The sequence below is a fragment of the Argopecten irradians genome, chromosome 13 (assembly GCF_041381155.1).
Source record: "Argopecten irradians isolate NY chromosome 13, Ai_NY, whole genome shotgun sequence".
In the NCBI taxonomy this organism is placed as follows: domain Eukaryota; kingdom Metazoa; phylum Mollusca; class Bivalvia; order Pectinida; family Pectinidae; genus Argopecten; species Argopecten irradians.
This window is the reverse complement of record NC_091146.1, coordinates 26,789,687-26,811,509: the sequence shown is the minus strand read 5'-3', so window position 1 is coordinate 26,811,509 and position 21,823 is coordinate 26,789,687. Positions and strand designations below refer to the sequence as shown.

Below are 21,823 nucleotides of genomic sequence, written 5' to 3'. Positions count from 1 at the left end.
AGGGATTGGATTTCGCTTTTATGTTAACCATGCTTGTATGGAGCAATTCCTCTAAGAATATATTCTATGGGGCGCGTAGAATATATTCTTAGAGGAATTGCTCCATACAAGTATGGTTAACATAAAAGCGAAATCCAATTCCTATATTTACACTCACATGACTTTTTTATTTATATTTTATACAATAAAATCGTCATTTAAATGTGACGTAATTATTCAATAAAAGTCGGTCAAAAGTGGGAGGAGCTTACTCAATTGAACAGCGAATAATGACTCTTCACATAAGGTAGAATTATTCATCCGCGACGACAAAAAGTTCAATATTTTATTGTAAAATAAACATGAGAAAGAAAGTTAATTTCAGAGATAATTTTATATAATTAGATCAGAATTTTAAATATATATTCAATTTTGCTAAAAGTTAATATATAGCGTAATAACATAAATAATTTGTACACGGCCACATGTGTGAACTCGGTGACCGTTATTGTGCAGCGAGGCGAAGCTGACGCACGCTTACACACTTGAGTTTGCCGAAGTTGTCAAAACATCGATTTTCAAGTAGCTCAATGTGTTTGAGATGTCGTCTGACCTGACGATATTACATCCTTGGGAGCCATGTGATTATATAATCTACGTTTAGATTCATCGCCATCGATAGATGAAACAACTTCACTTGTGTTCGATGGTTACAATGTATTTGTGGTGACGCGTAACTGTCAACACGTGGATTACTAGCGGTGCATGTTTTATAATACACATGATTAAATTATCAAAGAACAAAGACAAGATGATATGTTTATAACTGACCTCTATCAGAGGGTCTCACGCCCATCCACCCCAAAGACTCGATCGTAGGACGAACATAGGCACAGAGGTAATGTTTACATTTGACACCCATCATTTTTAACAAAAATGAAAGCATGTCGGCCCGGTCGGGATATTTTTCCGTTTCTTTATACAATTGTTAATTTAAAAGTTTATTGAATCATATATAAATACAAAACATGTATATATTGTTTAGATTTTTCCAAAATTCTATGAAAAACAACAATATACACGTGATGTTGCGTCAAAATGTAAACAAAGCCATGTGTTTATTTTTTGAAAAAAGAAGTCCTTTTACGTTGTACAGAACATTTTCATACGCAAGTTCAAAGTTCAATGTTACCATGCAGTTATGGTAAACAAAATCGGCTAGTATTAGAGTATAGTGACCAAGTCTAGCAAGTGTAAATATAAAGTGTTATACATCATTGATTAGTATATCACCTGAATTTCATATTTTTAAATATAGTTTTCACCTTTGACCTTTATGGTAGTAAAGGTGAAAGGTCAAACATCACCAAAATCAGCTTTTTATTGAAAAAAAAACTTGCTTTTCTAGATCATTTAATGGACGGAACAACAACACAATTTGTAAATTTTAGATTATCTGTGTGACCTTGGAAGAAAATAGCAGCTAAAATGACAATATTGGCAGCAAAATCATGTATTGATTAAGTTAGTAGTTACACATAACAAAATAAAACATTGAATCGATAAAGATATGAATATATACGTAATAAAAAAATCAAAGTAGTATAAACATTATAATACATATATATAATATTGATATTATCATATATGTACATCGGCAAAACACAAGGGAGGTCATTCTTATTCTTGCACACTATTCATTGTTTTGAAAGAAACGTTTGCATTGGGTCCCAATTTCTCATGAACATGGAACATGAAAGATGGTGTAACATCTTCGTCATAAGACTTTGACATATTACTGAGATGACATGTTTATTTTTACAAATCGATATACAATGTATACAGTATGTACATGTATATATGAAAACGGGATATTACTTTTGGTATCAATTGGGAAGCAGAAGCAATGAAAGTTTTGTTGTAAGAACATTTTAATCCCGTGGGAATGTTGGAGATATATGGTTAAGATCAATTGTTATGTATATATTTGCGTGAGTAATCGCTGTCATAACATTGCTGAATAGTATGTAGGCTTAACTCATACATGCTACTAGAGTGGATCAAGGATTGACGGTATTTTCTGGGTTTTTAGCCCACCATCTGATGATATTGAAATCACCTTTCGTCCGTGGTCCGCCCATCCTTCCTTTCATCCGTCCGTTAGTTAACAATTCTTGTTACAACTATTTCGCAGAAAGATCTAAGGGACTTTTTTTAAAGTTCATATGTAGGTTCCCCTAGGGCCCTAGCTGTGCATATTGCATATTGCAAAGATTCCTCTGCCATATGTCAGACATAGACCATTCTTTTGTGGGCGGCAGGGTCCCTCTAGGAACTATTGTTTCTTTGTTGGAAAGGAAGACACGTGATTAAACAGTACCGACATTCTAATAACCAGTACCTACATATATATCCTTAGTTGACATATTTGTGACCGACAGGTTTCTTATTTTTGTGGTAAGAGCGAGATGATGCACGACCAGAACGGTTTCAAACCGAACTCTTGCCGGATGCTCTACCAATTGAACTGCTTAGTTGTCGGCTATCGATCCGATCCAGAACCGTTACATTAGTATTATCCCCTTCCTTTTCACTCATCGCCCCAAAAGACTTTACACACAAACCGGGCTTTTTCTATTCGCCTTATTACATTCCGAGACACTCCAAACACTTTCCTGATGCTCTAACAATTCAATTGGGCTAAATATATATATGTCTATTTCAAACAGATGAGCCGAAACTCAAGAAAATAGAAACCTGGAAGAAATGGAGGAAAAACAAATTACTCTGTGTTATAGATTAAGAGGGAAACAGTTGTTTATTGTATGAATTATATATGATAAGCAACTAATTCAAGTTCTGATTTTCTGTACATGTATGAATTTGACTCAAATTCAATTCAAACCACTACATTTACGAATTTACATCAATCAAGTGTTGTATTTATTTAGATCCTAGAGAAAACCGTACGTTTTAGAAAATAGCCGCTGCCCTATTACCAGTTCCTTAGAGCTGTGTAACCATTTATACATGTACATATTAAACATAAAATTGTTTTATTTACTGTAGACCGTTTTCATATGAATGCTGTCGATCATTTGTGAGAATGATCGTTGTAAATGATATTTATATATATAAACAATTAAATAAGCTATATTAAATAGAATATAAAATTAATAAATATATACTAGTAATTAAAGCAATGCATTCTAAAATGGTTGAAAATGGAAACGAGTTTATTACATGATTTAATATAAACGTGTCTAATGCCTGCGAATGTTGTATCTTGAAGTGTAGGGAAATAATATATATGTGGTTTTAATAGGCCTAAAATACCAATCGACCGCGCCCCTCAACGAATGGAAAATAACTTCCGGTAGGCTTTTTTTTCAGGTCACAGAATCTCTGAAAATTTGTTTTAATTGTTTGCTTCCGCAATGTCTGATACATTTCAGAAATCGGATAACGGTATACGTTGGGTATCATTGTGCATGTGTTCCATAGTGAAGCTCTCAGACTTGACATGAGTGTTATACATGAGACACTGGTTCACCTTCTGGGCTCTGTTCATACCCCGGCCATTCTTCCACAAGTAACACCTTCCTGTTCGGGTGTTTTTGATGTGCTAGTGAGATTAACAATTTTTTGTATATCTTATTTCCCACACGTTGGGTGCATAGAACCATATAGGAATTGGATTTCGCTTTTAAGTTAACCATGCTTGTATGGAGCAATAAGCATGGTTAACATAAAAGCGAAATCCAATCCCTATATTTACACTCACATGACTTTTTTTATTGATATTGCCCCCCCCCCCCCAGCGAATGGAAAATAACTTACGGTAAGCTTGTTTTTCAGGTCACAGAATTTCTGAAACTTTGTTTTAATTGTTTGCTTCGGCAATGTCTTATATATTTCAGAAATCGGATAATACACAGAAGGGGACTACTTTACGGTATACGTTTGGTATCATTGTGCATGTGTTCCATAATGAAACTTTCAGACTTGACATGCGTGCTATACATGAGACACTGGTCCACTTTCTGGGCTCTGTTCATACCTCGGCTATTCTTCCACAATTAAGTAAGAAATTACTTTTAAAGTATCAAAGACAGAGTTTTTAATGAAACAGAGATATTTTTCTAGAACGTATTTATTTGTTTAACTTATTACAAGTAAAGTGCTTATTGTTACAAATGTTTAATATCGTTGGCCACCAAGCGGAATTTTGAAAGTTGCGCAGCTCGACATACGACATTCAACATTCGAAACAAATAACTGGCCAACGAGAACATAATTTGAATGTTTTGCAGCTCGACATACGATATTCAACATTCCAAATTTGAATGTTTTGATGCTGGACATACGACATTCAACATTCAGAACTTGTGTTTATCTGACAAACGAACGGACTTTTGAATCTTGTGCAGCTCGTCAACCGACATTCAACGTTCGGAACTTATATATCACTGACTAACGAACGGATTTTTGAATGTTGTGCAGTTCGACATACGACATTCAATATTCAGTACCTGTGCATAACTGACTAAAGAACGGGCTTTAGTCGTACCGCACGACATTCGACATTAAACATTCAAAACAAATAACTGGCTAACGAGAACAGAATTTGAATGTAGTGCAGCTCGACATACGACATTCAACATTCAGATCATATGTGTAACTGACAAACGAACGGACTTTTAATTGTTGTGCAGCTCGACATTCGACATTCAACATTCGGAACTTGTGCATAACTGACTAACGAATGGACTTTTGAAAGTTGTGCAACTCAACTTTCGACATTCAACAATCAGAACTTATGTATAACTCACTAACGAACAGACTTTTGAATGCTGTGCAGCTCAACATTCGACATTCAGTTTTAGAACTTGTGTATAACTGACAAACGAACGGACTTTTGAATGTTGTATAGCTCGACATTCGACATTCAACGTTCAAAAGTTGTGCATAAAAAAATCTCAAAATCCATGCATTGCTTGATAATGTTATTTATACTAAAATAATAAACATTCATTGGTTAAAAATAATCAATGATAAAATTTGGTAGAAAATGAAACAGAAAGAAAAAAACATATTTCTTTCCTGTGAATGTTCTGAATTTAACATTTAGATTATCTCCCTTGCCTGTGATTGAGTATATAATTACCTCCCTTGCCTAAAACTGAAACAGGCGGTCTGTTTACTGAACACCGTGTTTTAAGCCTGCTCATAGTTGATGTAAATTATGTTTTTGGCCTTAATATACGTGGATAATTGAAGAGGAAGTGACAGGATTATTTCGGTAGGATTCTTTATCATGTAAGTGTTTTAATGAGACAGAAATTTAACAAATTTCAACATAAAATCAACTAATTTTCTCAATTATTCTATTTCTGGTATTTCTACTCGATCATTCGACGCACTTGTCTTTCACTGAGGATTGCGGACTTCAGATCTAGTTTGCATGTGTGTCCGTTTCGTGACCAAAGTGTATAATTATCTGTTAGATGATAACTTGTTTGACTATATTTTTTGTTGATACATCCTGCTTTAGTTTTTCGGAAATAAACTGAATAATATTATAGGTTGATATGTGTCAAATAACCATTGAATTTGTCATTTGTTAGATATCCATCCTATACGGTGTGTACACTGTCATCTGCATCAAACAAATAACTAGACAGCAAAAATACACTATAATATGATAATGAATAATAATAGTGCTGCATACTCATTTCAATGACAGCCCGTACACTGTTAGCTCCAGTATGTATTAATAATGCGTGGTCATATGTATACACGTGTTACAAGTCATCGATTTATAGATACATAAACATTGTCACCCAACCTGAAGTAACTGTTTGGGAATAAAATACACACGTTAAAAATAAACCTTACCCAATTTGGCTTTGCTCCGTGCTCCAGCATCACCTTAACGATATCTACGTTTCCAGAACATATTGCGTAATACATGGCCTGAAATTATAACAATGTTTTATGGCTTAATTGTATGTTATTGTCATTAATTTAATTAGGTTTTTTATCTTATTTCCCTAACTTTATTATAAACATATATCATTGTATGATCAGTAAAAATCGTAACAATTTTTCATAAATATACATGTCTTACCATATCATATGACATATGAGCTATTTATATTACCAAGACCATATATTTGTAAGCATTGGTGTAACTATTTTTCAACTTTATCGGGATTTGAAAGAAAAAGTCTACGTGATGGATTCTCACAAAAGTTTTTAAACAAAATTTAGTTTATACCATCATGAAGTTTAAATTATAGTAACACCAATGCTTGTACTTAATTGTCCAGACTACTTGATAAAAAAAGAATAACTTTAAACATACGGTTTGATTATTTTCCCATGAATTATAAGTTTTTCAAATTAATAAGCAATGACGTCATCAAAACATCGGGTTTGCCATCCTTGGATTTGTTTTCTTCATAGTAGTATGAAGAAAAAATATGCCTATCAGAAAGGCTGATTTACAATGTAGTATAAAAGCAAATAATTGTTTTAGCATTTTTGGAAAAACGTCATCGTTATAATGCTATCTATTAGCCCGGAACCTGATATGGTAGCGCGGACAAAAGTATACTTTATCAAATTATTAACATTATGGATTTCGTTACGTTAGCAATGCAAGTTTTACTAATCAGAAGTATTGATTGGAAGAGATCACTGTGATATATTCAAACGCGGTAAATATTTGTATCATTTTCTCACAATAATTTAACTCTATGGCACCCAAACATGAATATTCTGTCATCCTATTTAATAACCATAGTACACTGAATGGATCAACTTGAAAACCATAGAAATGTCTGATCTCGGAATGCGGCATGGCTGTACCTTTTCAAACCACTCTCGGGTCCATGTACTCGATCCATGAACAAAGACTGGTAATCAAAAGTTAGTAAATCGAATTCCTGTTACAAGATCAGAATTATGTGATCTTAATTGGAGCACATCGTAGAATGCATTAGATGTTAAACATAAAGAATGTTGCACTAGGGCTAGTAGAAACTTACACCTATAAGTCATATCGACTTATATAGGTTTAAAACAATGGTTTGACAAAATTGAAAACTTTTGAATTGACATGGATGCTACAAGTAAGAACAACCCAATTTTAAAGACGAATGGTGTAAAGGTTGTTTACACAGGGATTTTCTTATCAATTAAAATTATACAAATGTACCACGATTGTATGCACAAATTATACTCTAGACCAATACGTATTTTAATCGAACCCGTAAATAGAAGGGAACGATTACAATAATTACATATAACGTTTTAGAAACCCTTCAGTTTTTATATATTGCCGTTTCGGATTTAAGTCGATTGACATCATTTGTCCTTCATTTTATATTGATATCGAGATCAAGCTTTATCATCGGACACCAGGGAAGGGCATCTATAGTTCAGTTTGTTTCGTTATCAAATCGATATTATATACCTTAAAGTAGTTAAATTATTTCGTTTTTATGATACTGTTCCAATGAAACGATCAACGATAACTCATTGTACGAGTTATCAAGATGGTTTATCACCCTTCTCTTATTTACTCTTAATTATGTCTTTCAATATGTATGTAATAATTAAAGATGCTCCACCGCCGACAAATGGTGTTTTTTCACAATCAAAATTAGGAGAAAACGATTTAGTATTTTTCTCCAGTTACAAAATTTACTTATTTACACCATTACCACCATTGAGAAGTTTGAGCATCTAATTTTACTTCAAGTTAAAAATATGAAAAATAATTAATTGCATCCCGGAAAAATTCCGTGGCACTATACCCTATATGGAATGAAGTACTAATTGTGCATGCGACAAAGGCAAGATGAATAATTTTATATCATTTTTGTGTTAATTAGACATATATATATACACGATAATACACCAATTATTGTTCAAATAATTAATATTATTTATGCTCTGTCGGCGGTGGAGCATCTTTCAGGAATACGTTTTTATTTTGTTGGGGTTATGAGAGTATAATGATAATGGAGCACGTGTAAATTATGTAACCCCGGCGAAACTGGTTACATAAAATTTACACGGGCTCCATTATCATTATACCCTCATAACTTCAACAAAATAAAAATCTCTTCCTTATATTTACAGTTTTTCACGCAAATATATATAATTTATTCTCGCGGCAGTTGCATATTTTTTATTAAAATACCCATATTTTTTTCTCTCCCGTCATCGTCAACGAATGAGATTAAACAGCTGATTGGAATCGACTCATTCATATGTTCCCACCACAAGTGGGGTCATGACCACATGTTGCTACGCCATCGGCTATTCCCGTAACAATAGAATCTCGGTACGTGTCGTGCTATCAATATATACTGATAATGATAATACTAGAAAACATGGTTATTGAGTCTATGTCAGTACAAACTGTAAATATATGTAAATAGTTTATATATCTATTAGAGAAGATCCACCAAACAATTATCAGACTTGTTCACATGAGAGCGTGGGGAGGGGTATATCATCCGCTTGAGTGACATCAATGTTATCTGGACGGAAGTAGGTGTTAATGTACCAGTTTTGCACTGCTTATATCGTGGTGGAAGTTGCAGTTATCAAAAATATCGCTGACAAATCATTATATGACCACGTGTATAACTGCCCTCTTGTAATTAACCAGAGTATATCAACTTTCATCTGATACAAAATAGCTCCGTTGATCAATTTTAGACGTTGTTTGTTTGTTTGTATTGATTAAGGATAGTTATGCTGCCATATATTCTATAATTTATGTCAAGTTAAGTATTAGTTATACATTATCAATTAAGAAAGAAAGGATACAACGCTTAGTTCAAACATGTTTCCTTAGAAGCTGTTCGTCTCCAAATAACTCAAATCGGCCAAAATGCATTCTGGACCTAGGCATGCCCCACCAAAAAACCAGTTAAAATCTCCATTGTTTATATTTTGTTAAAATCTGGAATGAAATGTATACACCTTAAGAGGTATGCATACAGTTCATTTAGTGAGTTTGCCTCGTTTATTAAATAGTCTCTATATAGAATATAAAATTAATAAATATATACTATTAATTATAGAAATGTATTCTAAAATGGTTGAAAATGGAAACGAGTTTATTACATGGTGAAAGATAAACGTGTCTTATGCCTGCGAATGTTGTATCTGTAAGTGTAGGGAAATAATATGTATGTGAGTTTAATAGGCCTAAAATACCAATCGACCGCGCACCTCCACGAATGGATCATAATTCCTGTAAGCGTTTTTTTCAGGTCACAGAATCTCTGAAACTTTGTTTTAATTGTTTGCTACCGCAATGTCTTATATATTTCAGAAATCGGATAATGCACAGAATAGGACCACTTTACGGTAGACGTTGGGTATTATTGTTCATGTGTTTCATAGTGAATCTTTCAGACTTGACATGTGTGTTATACATGAGACACTGATGTACTTGGTTAACATTCTGAGCTTTGTTCATACCTCGGCCATTCTTCCATAATTATCGTAGTATATGAATTAAGTAAGAAATACATTTTTAATGTCAAACTTCCATGGATTCTTTAAGATTCATCTATTTCTTTATTTGGTGCATAATGATCATGAATTCGACAAGACTAAATCATTCCCGAAATAACCATCATCGAAGACATCCCAGTGGGCACACGACGTGGAATCAACGTTGATTATTAGTTGAATTTAAGTAGCGACGTCGCCGACTAAATAAAAACGTCTGTCCGACCTCTAAAACCGGACGTCATAATTCCGACCAGCAACAAACTGCCACCCGACGTCTTAAATATAACGTCGTAAATCCGAACATTAAAAAACGTCTATCCGACATCTAAAATCCTACGTCAATATTCCGAGCAGTATAAAACTTCTAGATCGATGTCCAAAATCTGACGTTGTATGTAGTTGGCGTTATGACATCATATTTATAAGGTAATTGTCCTGGACAAAAATTAAAGCGATTAAAAGAAACTGTGACAATTTGCATATATTATATTTTTTCCTGGTGGTTATTATCTTTATCTAAAATGAAAATAATGTCTTTGTTAAAAAATTCGGAAAACGACATCGTGCGACAAACCTAAAAACCACATTAATATTTTAAAACATGGCAAACAATTACTGAATGGGATATTTTTTACATATATGTGACTTTTTCCTTAAATGGAATGAAACATTTTTATCTTGTCTATACATTTATTTATCAAAGCAAATTTAGGAGGTGTACGTCGGGGTTACAGAAATTAATTTAGTGACAAAAGGTAAATACGTATAATTAATGTTATAAATTTATGTTACCCTGCATGGATTTGCAGGTGTAAATTATATAACTCATAATAATTTTGCAACATAAATTATTTTTTGTAAGTGCATATATACTTTAAAATTATATAAATGAACAAATTATGCCTATGTTTAATGCTGCATGGCCATGCTATATATGATTTAACCTACCGGCATATAGAAGTTCTTCAAAAAATAACGGGCTTCATTAAATTAGCAACAGTAAACATTTTATAACGGTAGCGTAAGTCAGAGGTGTGCAGCCTAAAAGCCGTCTGCTGAAAAGGGAGATAATCAGTGGTACCCGGATGTTGAGCGCCCTCTTCATCTTCGCTCATCACGTAAACTGAATCGCAGAAACATTTCTCCGTCTTATTCAGGTAAGTTTACTAGTAGAATGATATTTTAACAATATATGGTTTGTCAAGAGCATGTTAGAGATGTCCGTCTGTCAAAGTGAGTTATTATTTTGAGTTCTAGCACGATGATTTAGTTGTCATTTAAAGTTTATAAAATGGTCAGTCTGATGTACTAAATTCAGGCTCCCGCCATTCAAAAGCGGCATGGTGATGACGTCAACAATATCCTTTTCTGATATCTCAGATCGGAATCAGTAAGGTTAAACGTTATTATATGTATGTATTATAGTTTACCTGTTTCCTTTTTATCATTATGAAAGCCATGATCAATATATACCGCTGGATTTGAGAGTTAGCCTGGAACAACTTTTATATTGTCATTCGAGTTGTTTCCCATGGCACATGTTCATCAAATTGAACAGGTTTGTAAACAATTGTGCATGATAAGTTCTTTTATGCATATACTCGTTCAGTTTGTGGTTTTTGTATACATTGGTTTATAAAAAAGAAACCCAATGTTTATAAATATCATCATCGTGTCAAAGGTATTTTTTCTTCTATTTATTCAGACTTTGCACCTTTCAAATGTTGGAGGAGAATCTTAAAGACTGTGTAAAAATATAATGGGAAGTTAAGTTGAAAAAATACACATGAATAGATACCCGTATCATTAAAAGTAATCCTTGTTATTGGTCTGTCTAAATTAACTGAACAGAACATCCATTCTAGCTAATTTTACTAAAGTGTTCATTCATATATTGATATTTACACATACAAAACATAGAGTTATTTGGGAATTTGAAAACAAGGTTAAAGCTTGTATAAATTCCTCACATCCATTTTCTTTAAGATCAGTTACGTTATTCTAACCACAGAAATCTATACGTAACATTTGTTTGTATGAATACCAATCCCATGATCTAATTTGAATTAGTTTTATTTCAGACTGAAGCGATGTCTGCATTCAATATGAAAGGAAAGAAGGGGAATTTGTCTTTCCAAATCCCAAATCTGTATTCAATCCATCCATCTTATGTTGGAAACAAGATTAAATCGTTTTGAGGAAAATACCAAAGGGAATCGGTGTATGTTAAAGTAAATTAAGACGTGAAGTTTAATTAGAAGAAATTTTAAGATACAAGATTACGGCTAAAATATGCTGTATTGGCTTTTATTTAGGCAAATGTGTATTTAAATTTCTTTGAATGTGTTTCTCTGTGTATACCTGGTTTTCACATGTACATGTATATGTATTAACATCTTTTAAAAATAAATCAACTCTATAAATACATTTTCATTGAATTAAAAGATTATTTTTGTTTGAATTTCAGAATGCGCACTTAAACTTCCTACTATAAGTGGCCAGAAAACAATAAACACTGAACATCAGGTGGATGTGGCAATTGTCACCTGTCTTAGATATGCCCTGGATAGGCGTGGAGGAGGTGACCGTCAAAATGCAAAAAATAGCGAACGGAAAAAATACTGAAATAAATTAAAAGTTACATTTTATCTAGATATATTGTTTTTAATAGCATATATCCCTATCATGTTTGTATGAAACATATTGTTTCATATAAAATGATAAAGATAATGCTTTGGACGCTATAGAAAAAAAACATCAGACGTCGGGTTTATGACGTCTAATCAACATTGGATTTCTGACTTCAATTCCACGTCGGGTTTATCATGTCTAGGAAACTTTCATTTTCAACCAACATTCAACTTTTTTACAACGTCAGGATATGACATGGATTCAACGTGGATACAATGTCATGTACCCGCTGGGATAGGTCTCAATTTAGGATGTGACACGGTTGTGACCAAGGGTATACAATTATAGTTAAAACATTGATGTATAATTATAAATGTATCTGAAGAAAAACCTCTCCTGAAAATGAACCTCATACAGAAACGACGCTTGTTAGCAGATAAAACGATCGAATTAGTGCGGTAAGTACGCATTAATGAATATTAAAACGCTACTTATATATAAATATCTAACTCGTAAATCTTACCTGAAACTGAATAAATATTGTTTACTTCTATTAAATAATCATCTGTTTCAAAGGTGGTATTCACCGGTAATATTAGTAAATTAAACGTGGTATTAGCTGGTATTAAAATAGTTCTTGAGACATGCGCTATTTCGTTATTACAACTTTTGTTTTTTAACTTCACACAAATCAAGCTTGATTTATTATCATAACTTGTATATCTGGTTAATTGAAATAAAAGTCCTGATAAGAAGTGATCCATTGCGTAGGTTTAAAAACAAAATGCAAATATATATCATATCAAACGAGTTTTGAATGTAACAGTGATATTTTGTCAGGGATATTTTGTCTGGAATTTATGCATTGCTGTTTAGTATATGTTTGACTTATTACAATTACAAGCTCACCGTGCTTGATTATTTAACTACAAATAAGTAAAGTGCTTATTGTTACAAATGTTTAATATCGTGGCATTAGTCTATTACATGGTTAAAATATTGATGCAGAAACAATAGCCTTCATATATGCCTCAATGATGAACACATTATCTAAAATCACTTACGCTTTATATCAATCCTTGTCGAATTTAGCACAGGAGTTTGACGTTCTGCTAATTATATATGGTGTAAATATATACAAAAAAATACCCCTATATACTATATAAAAACACCAGGAATGAAATGCATCGCTGGCCAAATTTGTCACAACCTTCGGTAAAAAGTTTTGTAGAACTTGTTCTGGGCAATGTCTGCATGTGTCACTGCGCCGATAATACAATAAGATGTTATTATTCACATATATAAACACTAACCTGTTCAGAACCCCGTCACAAAAAGTTTGATACAAAGTCATTTTGAAAGTTTGCAGGTTTCGCGGCCACTTTGTTTTGTTCCCGAATCCATGCGCTGACGTCACACAGTTCCGCACAAACGAAATTTAATCATTTTTAAATCCAATTATTTTACTGTAAACTGTTAAGTAGTTTGTTACTTATAAAATATCTATGTTAGTCACATATCGTATACATTTTTTTCGTGAATTAAAAAGATATTTTTGAAGAGCATTTTAAAGTTTTAAACAAGGGAGAGCACTTCAAATGGAACATCCTAAAGAACTGGTTGGACCGGAATCTGACATGAATGGAAACTAAATGGGGTTAAAAGTAAAAATATTCGTGATATGTCTGATTTAATTATATATTTTATAGGAATGAGTATAAATGTCACGGTTAAATTAATATTTTAACAAAAAAAAAAACAGCTTGGTACTTTTGATTTAGATTCAGACCCAATCATGTTTTTAGGAAGTTCCATCCCGTCTTGTGACGTCAACGCATGGATTTGGGAATAAAACAAAGTGGCCGCGACATCTGCAAACTTTCAAAATGACTTGGGATTAAACTTATATGGAGGTATTTTTATCTATTAATACTATATTTTATTGGCAGAACGTCAAACTCCTGTGGATTTAGAAAGAAAGGGCAATTTTATTGTTAAATCGAACAAAATGCATCCTGGACCAAGGCATGACCTAATTATAACAAATCAAGCAAAATTTAATTTCTTCATTTTTATAATATAATCAATTTCATTACTTTCAATAGAAATAGCAAATAGTACTTAAAACAAATATAATACACACACAATTTTTATCAAATGGAATATACACATATTGATAGTAGGTACTGCTATTTGAAATTATTTTTCCGTATTAATGAATAATTGCTATTTTCAGATTCCAATTATTAATCATCAAATGCCACATGGTTAAGTATTGTTACCGGTAATAGGTTGTAAATGTAAATATATAAAGTTGTAAATGTAAATATATAAAGTTAGTATGTATCATAAAAGGGTATGCAATACAAAATTAGTGTACTTAAATATCTTTCTAACTATATCTCAGAATTCCATAGTAGGATAATATGATATGATATTTGTAATGATTTGGTCCTTTATCGCGTCATTAGATACCCGATTTAATAACGTATTTTATTCTACATTTTAAAGTATTGTCTTGATTTAAGCAGCTTAAATAATGCAACATAATAATATATTTAATGCGTCTATATGTGTCCTCTGATGTAAATAAACAAACGACAATTTGTTCCTTAAAGTTTATATATTATAAGCCAACATATTCAATATTTTTGACTGCTTAATTTATCTAATTATTTATCTAAATTTATTTGTCTTTAATCATACTATTTATATATCATTCTTTTTATGTCTTAACACTATGCTCGCTGTTAATACTACAACATTATAAAGTGTAAACATATGTAACTACTATGTATTTTATGCCCAATCTGTACTTGCGTCCGACCAAACGCGTCGTTGTCTGTCAAAGTTTTGCATTCGGTTATTGCGTTTTTGACATTGCAGTCCATGTGCAAACATGAATGTCTGGGTTTACTTTAAAGTGTTATCAGGGCAACTGCATGAGCTGGATGTGTAGTGTAGCATACTAGTACTGAGCTGAACGCAAGTTACAGCACTGACAAGCGGGTGGCGCTTTACAAAACCTTTCAGAAAATGAACAAATTCAATACTGTCAAAGACGCTTATCGTTTTGCTTTACGATGACATGATTTCGTTTTGTCCGATTTATCATCGGTTTCCCATACATATGATATGCAAGTTTAATGAAAATATCAAAAGAGATAGCATAATTTGAAAATGGAGATGATTTAAAGCATTGACCACGACGTTTAACGATCCTTTGAATGAAACGTCATTAAGTCCCGCTTAAAAGTGGCGTCACATTAATAGTCATTTTTAAGAAATAGAAAATCTCAAGTCTTTCCCTTGACTCATAACAAAAAACTATGTATTGTAAAATTATTTATTTATGGGTGATTTTATTTTTTAGGATTTTCATATTGTTTCAGGGATATTACACACTGAATAGAATTACTGGTAATATTTTTCGAATGCACTTACATATTTCTCATGGTAGTAAACAGAAGTACACTCTCATTCAGTTTATTTTCTTCCGCATCGAAGAAGAGTCTCGCTTCGAGCGAAACCAAGTAAATAATGGTAAATGATAAACATGATAGTATCTTACAATACAAATTTTATTTTGGTTCTATTTTAGTTTTTTATGCAAATTAAACCTTGTATTCGGATATAATAACAATAACGATTAATTAACATGCCGCGGTGACCGAGTGCTTAGGATGTCTCGACAAATTACCACAAGCCCTCCACCATTGGATTGGGAGTTCAAATCCATGTAAGTTGCCAGTTACTGACCCCTGGTCGGTGGTTTTACTCCAAAAAGTCAAGCATTCCGCCACCATCAAACATGGCACGCCCTTACATGACATTGGTTGTTAATAGGACATTAAACTAATAAAACCCAAACCCAATTAAAAATAACATGAGTGATTAATTTTATTATTTTGGTAAATCTAGCGGCAACATTCGGCTGTTATAAATATTAGTCTGATATAGCGACTGTTAAAAAATCGCCTACGTTACTCAATTATTCAGAATTATTGATCATGTAGAAGAACAGTGGAACATAATTATTCATATAACTAGGTAATTGACGCTTGATAACACTCATACATTGACTATTTCTTTTAATAAGCTTTTTAGTTAAACCTTGCTAACATTAATAAGTCGAGACCGTCAAGTAATGAGTAACCCAGTATTTGTGTGGTGATACATTAATGTAATGGCTAATATTATGGGAATAAAGATTGTTATGCAAGAAACCTATTATATATATTTATATTAAATATAAAGTATCAGCCATAAGGTTAGGTGAATAAAACGATAATCAAATCGTATGTCCGTCATGTAAGAACTTTTTTCATACACACGTTGCAATGCTGCAATGTGTATGCTGTTTATTATCACAGGAAATACATTGTTCAACAGCTATATTATCGCGTATGTTGCAACGCTGACACCAATCCGATATACCTTAATGACGTCACAAAGTCAAACATCAGAAATCATGGTCATTAAATGTATTGATGGCTGTACCCAATAATTTGATAGTGAGGCTTGACCTCACAAATAAAGTTTGAGGAAGCACATTCAGTAATGTCTAAAGTTCTGAGTACTGGAAAAATGTGAACTGAATAATATGTTTATGTTGATATGCGTCATACAAAACCTACTTCCTTATGTTAAGGTGAGACATTTGAACTGTCGTATTGGGATCTCGCTTGAAAACAGATTATAAACTAAATAATAGTATGTGTGGATATGCTTAAAATAACCATCGAATGTTCAATGTGTGTAATACGATGTCTAAACTCTCACCCCGTCAGACAAATGACCAGGCAACATAAACTAATACTAATTATAAAACTTACAATACTAAGAGTGTTGTGTAATTATTTCGAACACAACACATATACTGTTTGCACATTTGCATATTTACACTGCTTAGTTATTTGTGTGGTAAGGTCACAGTGTACTCGTGTTACAAGTCATCGAGACGTCACATACAAAACATTCACTGACTGTGTGACACAAGAAATGATTTCAAACTTCAACAAATTTAGGATAAAATGAACAAATTTAAAATGAATCGTACCACCTCTGGATCTCCTCCGTGTTCCAGTATCACTTTAACGATATCCACATTTGTGTGTAATACATACCTCAAAGCCAGTTATTATACCAGTGTTATATATATTATATAAAAAATAAATATTAATTCAATTCAATATAAATTATTGCCACGTCCTTATAACTGTATCATCAGCATAAATTAAATATGAAAAAGCCCTTAACATTATCAAGATTATGTACATATTTCTATTGCAAGTAATTTTTGTTTTAATATTTTTTTTAAGAACTACATCACCACAATGTTATTTCCATAATGTTAGCCACCGCATCAATGCATCACGCAGACAATCAGTTACTCATTGCTTCATGATCCCGACGAAGTAACGTTCGCAAGGTCTAACTCTTAAGATTTGACTGAATTGAAAAACGTGGTAATAATACCATCGGTGGATCTCGGAATACGTATGGATGTGAATATCTAAACCACTACCAAGACGAATGCCTGATTGCCACAATTTAGTGTAGTTTCTTTCCTGCTAAGATATCAGGGTAATGCTATACTCGAAACGAATAAATACGTGTATGTATAAAAATGTAAGAAATATGAAACCAAACCTACTATGTGGCACCAGGAATTGAACCCTTTTATTGGATGAATCATTCCATTAGTTATTGCCTTTTGTATTTCATACATGTTTATGGCTTTTAGGATGTATGTGATACATACTAAAAGTTTTGAAAAGACCCTAAAATAGACATTTTCATGCATAAAAGATACATTCACATACTTATATACCTTATTTGCATGTGTCGACAAATAACTTTATGTTCAAACTAAAGCCTGTGAATGTTAAGAGTTCTAAAATATATTTTTCAATTTTAAATAAAAAACGACTGAAGGTTTTTTCGTATCAGAGTATGAGGGAAGACTTGAGAATCGTTCTTATAGTAACATCGGTGGATCTCAGAATACGATAAAAATGTAATATATTAAAAACACTATCAAGACAAAAGGGTGATTATAACCATTTAGTGCAGTCGATTTTCTGCTTGTTAATCAGGATGATGTTGATTTCAATTAGCGGGTGATACTGAGACGTATAATGATTGTTTGTACTGAGAAAGTAAACGACATGAATAAAGAATTGTATAGAACACATAAAATATAGAACAAAATAATAATAAAAATGACCGCAAAAAGTTTACACGATGTGCAGTGCTTGAACGATGTTTTTTTTTTTTTTGGAGTTTAATATAAAAAAAACAACGAAGAATAACTTTATTTTAATGACATTGCCTTATTAATTCTAATGATATAAACTAATACCAAATTCGTTACATTAATAGTTCTATAACTCTATCGACGAAGTTCCATTTTTGATATATAGTAATTGGTTTCTTCTTTGATTAAGTATGTATCCCATACGTTTCTACATTTCTATGATAAAAATATGTCATAATCTCTAATTGGAGGTTTTTTATTAGTTTACACGTGTATACATAATATTTTATCATTTGGAATAAAAAAATGATCATATATATATCTTCATATTCATTATTCAAAATGCCAAGAAACATAATAATTGACACTTCTAAGTGATATTTTGTTCTAAAAAGGTATAAAAAATGACAAAAATAATTGTACATGACAACATTCCCAAACCATACGCAGATCACAACAAAACCGATGATACCCAGGTATATAATATGAGAGTGTGGGGAGGGGTATATCATCCGCTTGAGTGACATCAATGTTACCTGGACGGAAGTGAGTGCTGATGATGTACCGGTTTTGTACTGCTTATGTCATGGTGGAATATCACTGACAAATCATTCCATGACCACGTGTATACCTACCCTCTTGTAATTAATCAGAGTATATCAACTATGATCAGATACGAAATATCTCTGTTGATCAATTTAAGACGCTGTTTGTTTGCTTATATTGATTAAGGATAGTTATGCAGCAACATATTCTGTAACTCATGTGAACTTAAGTATTAGTTATACATTTTCAATTAAGAAAGAAAAGATATAACGCTTAATTCAAATATGTTTCCTTGGACCAAGGCATGGCCTATCAACAAATCAGTTAAGATCTAAATTGTTTATATTTTGTTAGAACCAGGAAAGAAATGTATACACCTTACGAGTTATGCATACAATTAAATTAGTGAGTTTTCCTCATTTATTAAATAATCACTATCTAGAATACAAAACTGATAAATATATACTATATATAATATTAATTTAAGAAATGTCTTCTAAAATGGTAAATTGTAAATTGATGAAGTGTATGATATCAAAAGACCAAAGCGATATTTATTAATTTAGATAAATTCACAAATGAAGTGAAATGGATCAAGCAATTTAGCTGATTTTTAATGAGGACTTGAAATGTTGTGAAAGGTTTAATGACGATACTTCAGTCTGGTGAGGGTATTTTGAATGATGGCATACAAGTTTATAGTGTGATGACTAATGATGGCATAAATTTGTATTGTGATGACTGATGAGATCATATTTTATAGATTTACAGTTTTAGGATTGATGAGGTCATTATCTTATAAAATTACACACAGAGGATTGAGGAGGGTATACATTAACAGTGTTTGGACTGATAAGATAAGGACAATATACATATTTTTTTAAGTTTTACAGTTTTAGGACTGATAAGGGCATTATCTTATACATTTACTGTGTGAGGACTAATCACGGCTTTATCTTCTAAATTTACAGTAAGAGGACTGAAGAGGACATTATCTTATAGAATTACAGTTTAAGGACTGATGAGGGCTTTACCTTATAAATTTAAAATAAGTGGACTGATGAGGACATCATCTTATAAATTTACAATGTGAGGACTGATGAAGACATCATCTTATAATACAGTTTGAGGACTGATGAGGTCATAAATCTACAGTTTGAGGACTGATGAGGGCATTATCTTATAAATTTACAGAAAGAGGACTGATGAGGACACTATCTTATAGAATTACAGTTTAAAGCCTGATGAGGGCATTATCTTATAAATTTATAGTAAGAGGACTGAATTGGACATTATCTTATAGATTTACAGTTTTAGGACTGATGATGTCATTATCTTATAAATATACAGAAAGAAGACTGATGAGGACATTATCTTATAGATTTACATGTTTAGGTCTGATGAGGGCATTATCTTATAAATTTACAGTAATAGGACTGAATTGGACATTATCTTATAGATTTACAGTTTTAGGACTGATGCTGGCATTATCTTTTACATTCACAGTAAGAGGACTGATGAAGGCATAAATTTACAGTGTGAGGACTGATGAGAACATTATCTTTTAAGTTTGCAGTGAGGAGTGGTGAGGGCAACGTATATTCGATGTTCTGTGACTTTGTAAGTGAGCATACTGTTATAGTTTGGAACGTTAGGGGATAAAGTATTTTCTCTATTTTCAAATAAATGTTCTCATTTGTTTTCACTGTTTTGTATTAGTATATCACAGAGTTATCCCCATTGCGGGAAGGTATCAGTTATGATATCATTATTTTGTGAGCAAAAATAATAGAATTGATCTAAAACTTACAAACACATGATATCACAATCAATACCAATCCAAAAGGGCAGATAAATATGTATATCTCTTTATAATACAATGATGAATTTATTGAAATAATGATTATTACCCTGTCTTGTGTCTCTGTCATATTGGATATTATATGAATACAAGTATGAAAATCAGAAAAAAGAAACATATATTAATTACATGTATTTCATCATAGGCATGGTCACTTTACTATACTAATATCATCTGGTAATAGTAAGCGGCCATGTTTTTAATTTATTCAAGCGGATTAAAAAATGACAAAATAATTCCCATTGATGCTGTTTTGTCTCTATATCTGTTTTTTCCTCAAAGCCATTTACATATATATACATATATATTATATGTACGGTTTGATGAAAGGAATCAACTGTATTTTGGTGTCAAGAAATGTCGCAGTTCACATACTATAGTGAAAATATAATTATTTCTATTTGATAGAGGAGGCAGTAAAAATATAATAAGTTGTTGCTAAGGAAAAATAGTGTTGCTAGGGACATTTTAAACGGCAAATGGTCCTAAAATCTCACTTTTTATATACTTAATTTATCTTAAGCAAATTCAATAAACTTCCAGTAGTGATATTTATTTTTTGAATGAAACAAATACAACATTAAAATAATAACAAAGAGAAATGACCCTATTTTTTTATTTTTCTAGTAAAAATGTGTAAAAATGACATAATTTCAGTCATCCAATAAGAAAACGGATTATTTTTTCTACCAAATTTTATTTTTTCTTTCGTTACATGAACATCCGTATTTACTGTTACCATAGCAATCATCATATAATTTTAATTAATTTAATATCCTTCTTTTTCAACATTTTCCATTTTTGTGATCTTATTGCCATGACAACCAATTTTCCATGTCATTCAGTAAAAATGGTCTTCCAAATAACTAAATTATCCATGAAATTTGTTTTTAGCCAAAGGGGGTTATTTTAATGTATATATTTTGAATTTCTATTTTTTTTTCACTTTCCACCTAAAGCTTGATGCTTATTGACACGGCCTCTTAAAGATTGTATACAATTTG

The 21,823-nt window shown here is 32.0% G+C and overlaps 2 protein-coding genes and 1 long non-coding RNA gene across 8 annotated transcripts in view; 2 read left to right on the top strand and 1 right to left on the bottom strand.

Moving 5' to 3' along the window:
- LOC138306001 (cyclin-dependent kinase 4 inhibitor B-like) overlaps positions 1-21,823 on the bottom strand; it is a 637,657-nt gene that overhangs the window by 449,066 nt on the left and 166,768 nt on the right. For 3 of the 6 annotated variants that reach the window (XM_069246314.1, XM_069246313.1, XM_069246312.1), the window contains one exon: positions 5,878-5,955. The exons of 1 other annotated variant lie outside the window; for it this stretch is intronic. In XM_069246314.1, coding sequence (XP_069102415.1) covers positions 5,878-5,955 — 78 coding nt within the window. Of the gene's footprint in view, positions 1-1,081; positions 2,737-5,877; positions 5,956-21,823 lie in introns of those variants that run through there. 2 more of the 6 variants (XM_069246316.1, XM_069246317.1) reach the window with 2 other exon arrangements.
- Positions 1-21,823, top strand: part of LOC138305998 (uncharacterized) — a 343,209-nt gene that overhangs the window by 248,528 nt on the left and 72,858 nt on the right. The window lies entirely within an intron of this gene.
- Positions 10,623-12,569, top strand: LOC138306004 (uncharacterized). The gene is made up of 3 exons (XR_011205755.1): positions 10,623-10,679; positions 11,604-11,743; positions 11,990-12,569. It is a non-coding gene; the product is annotated as an uncharacterized lncRNA (long non-coding RNA).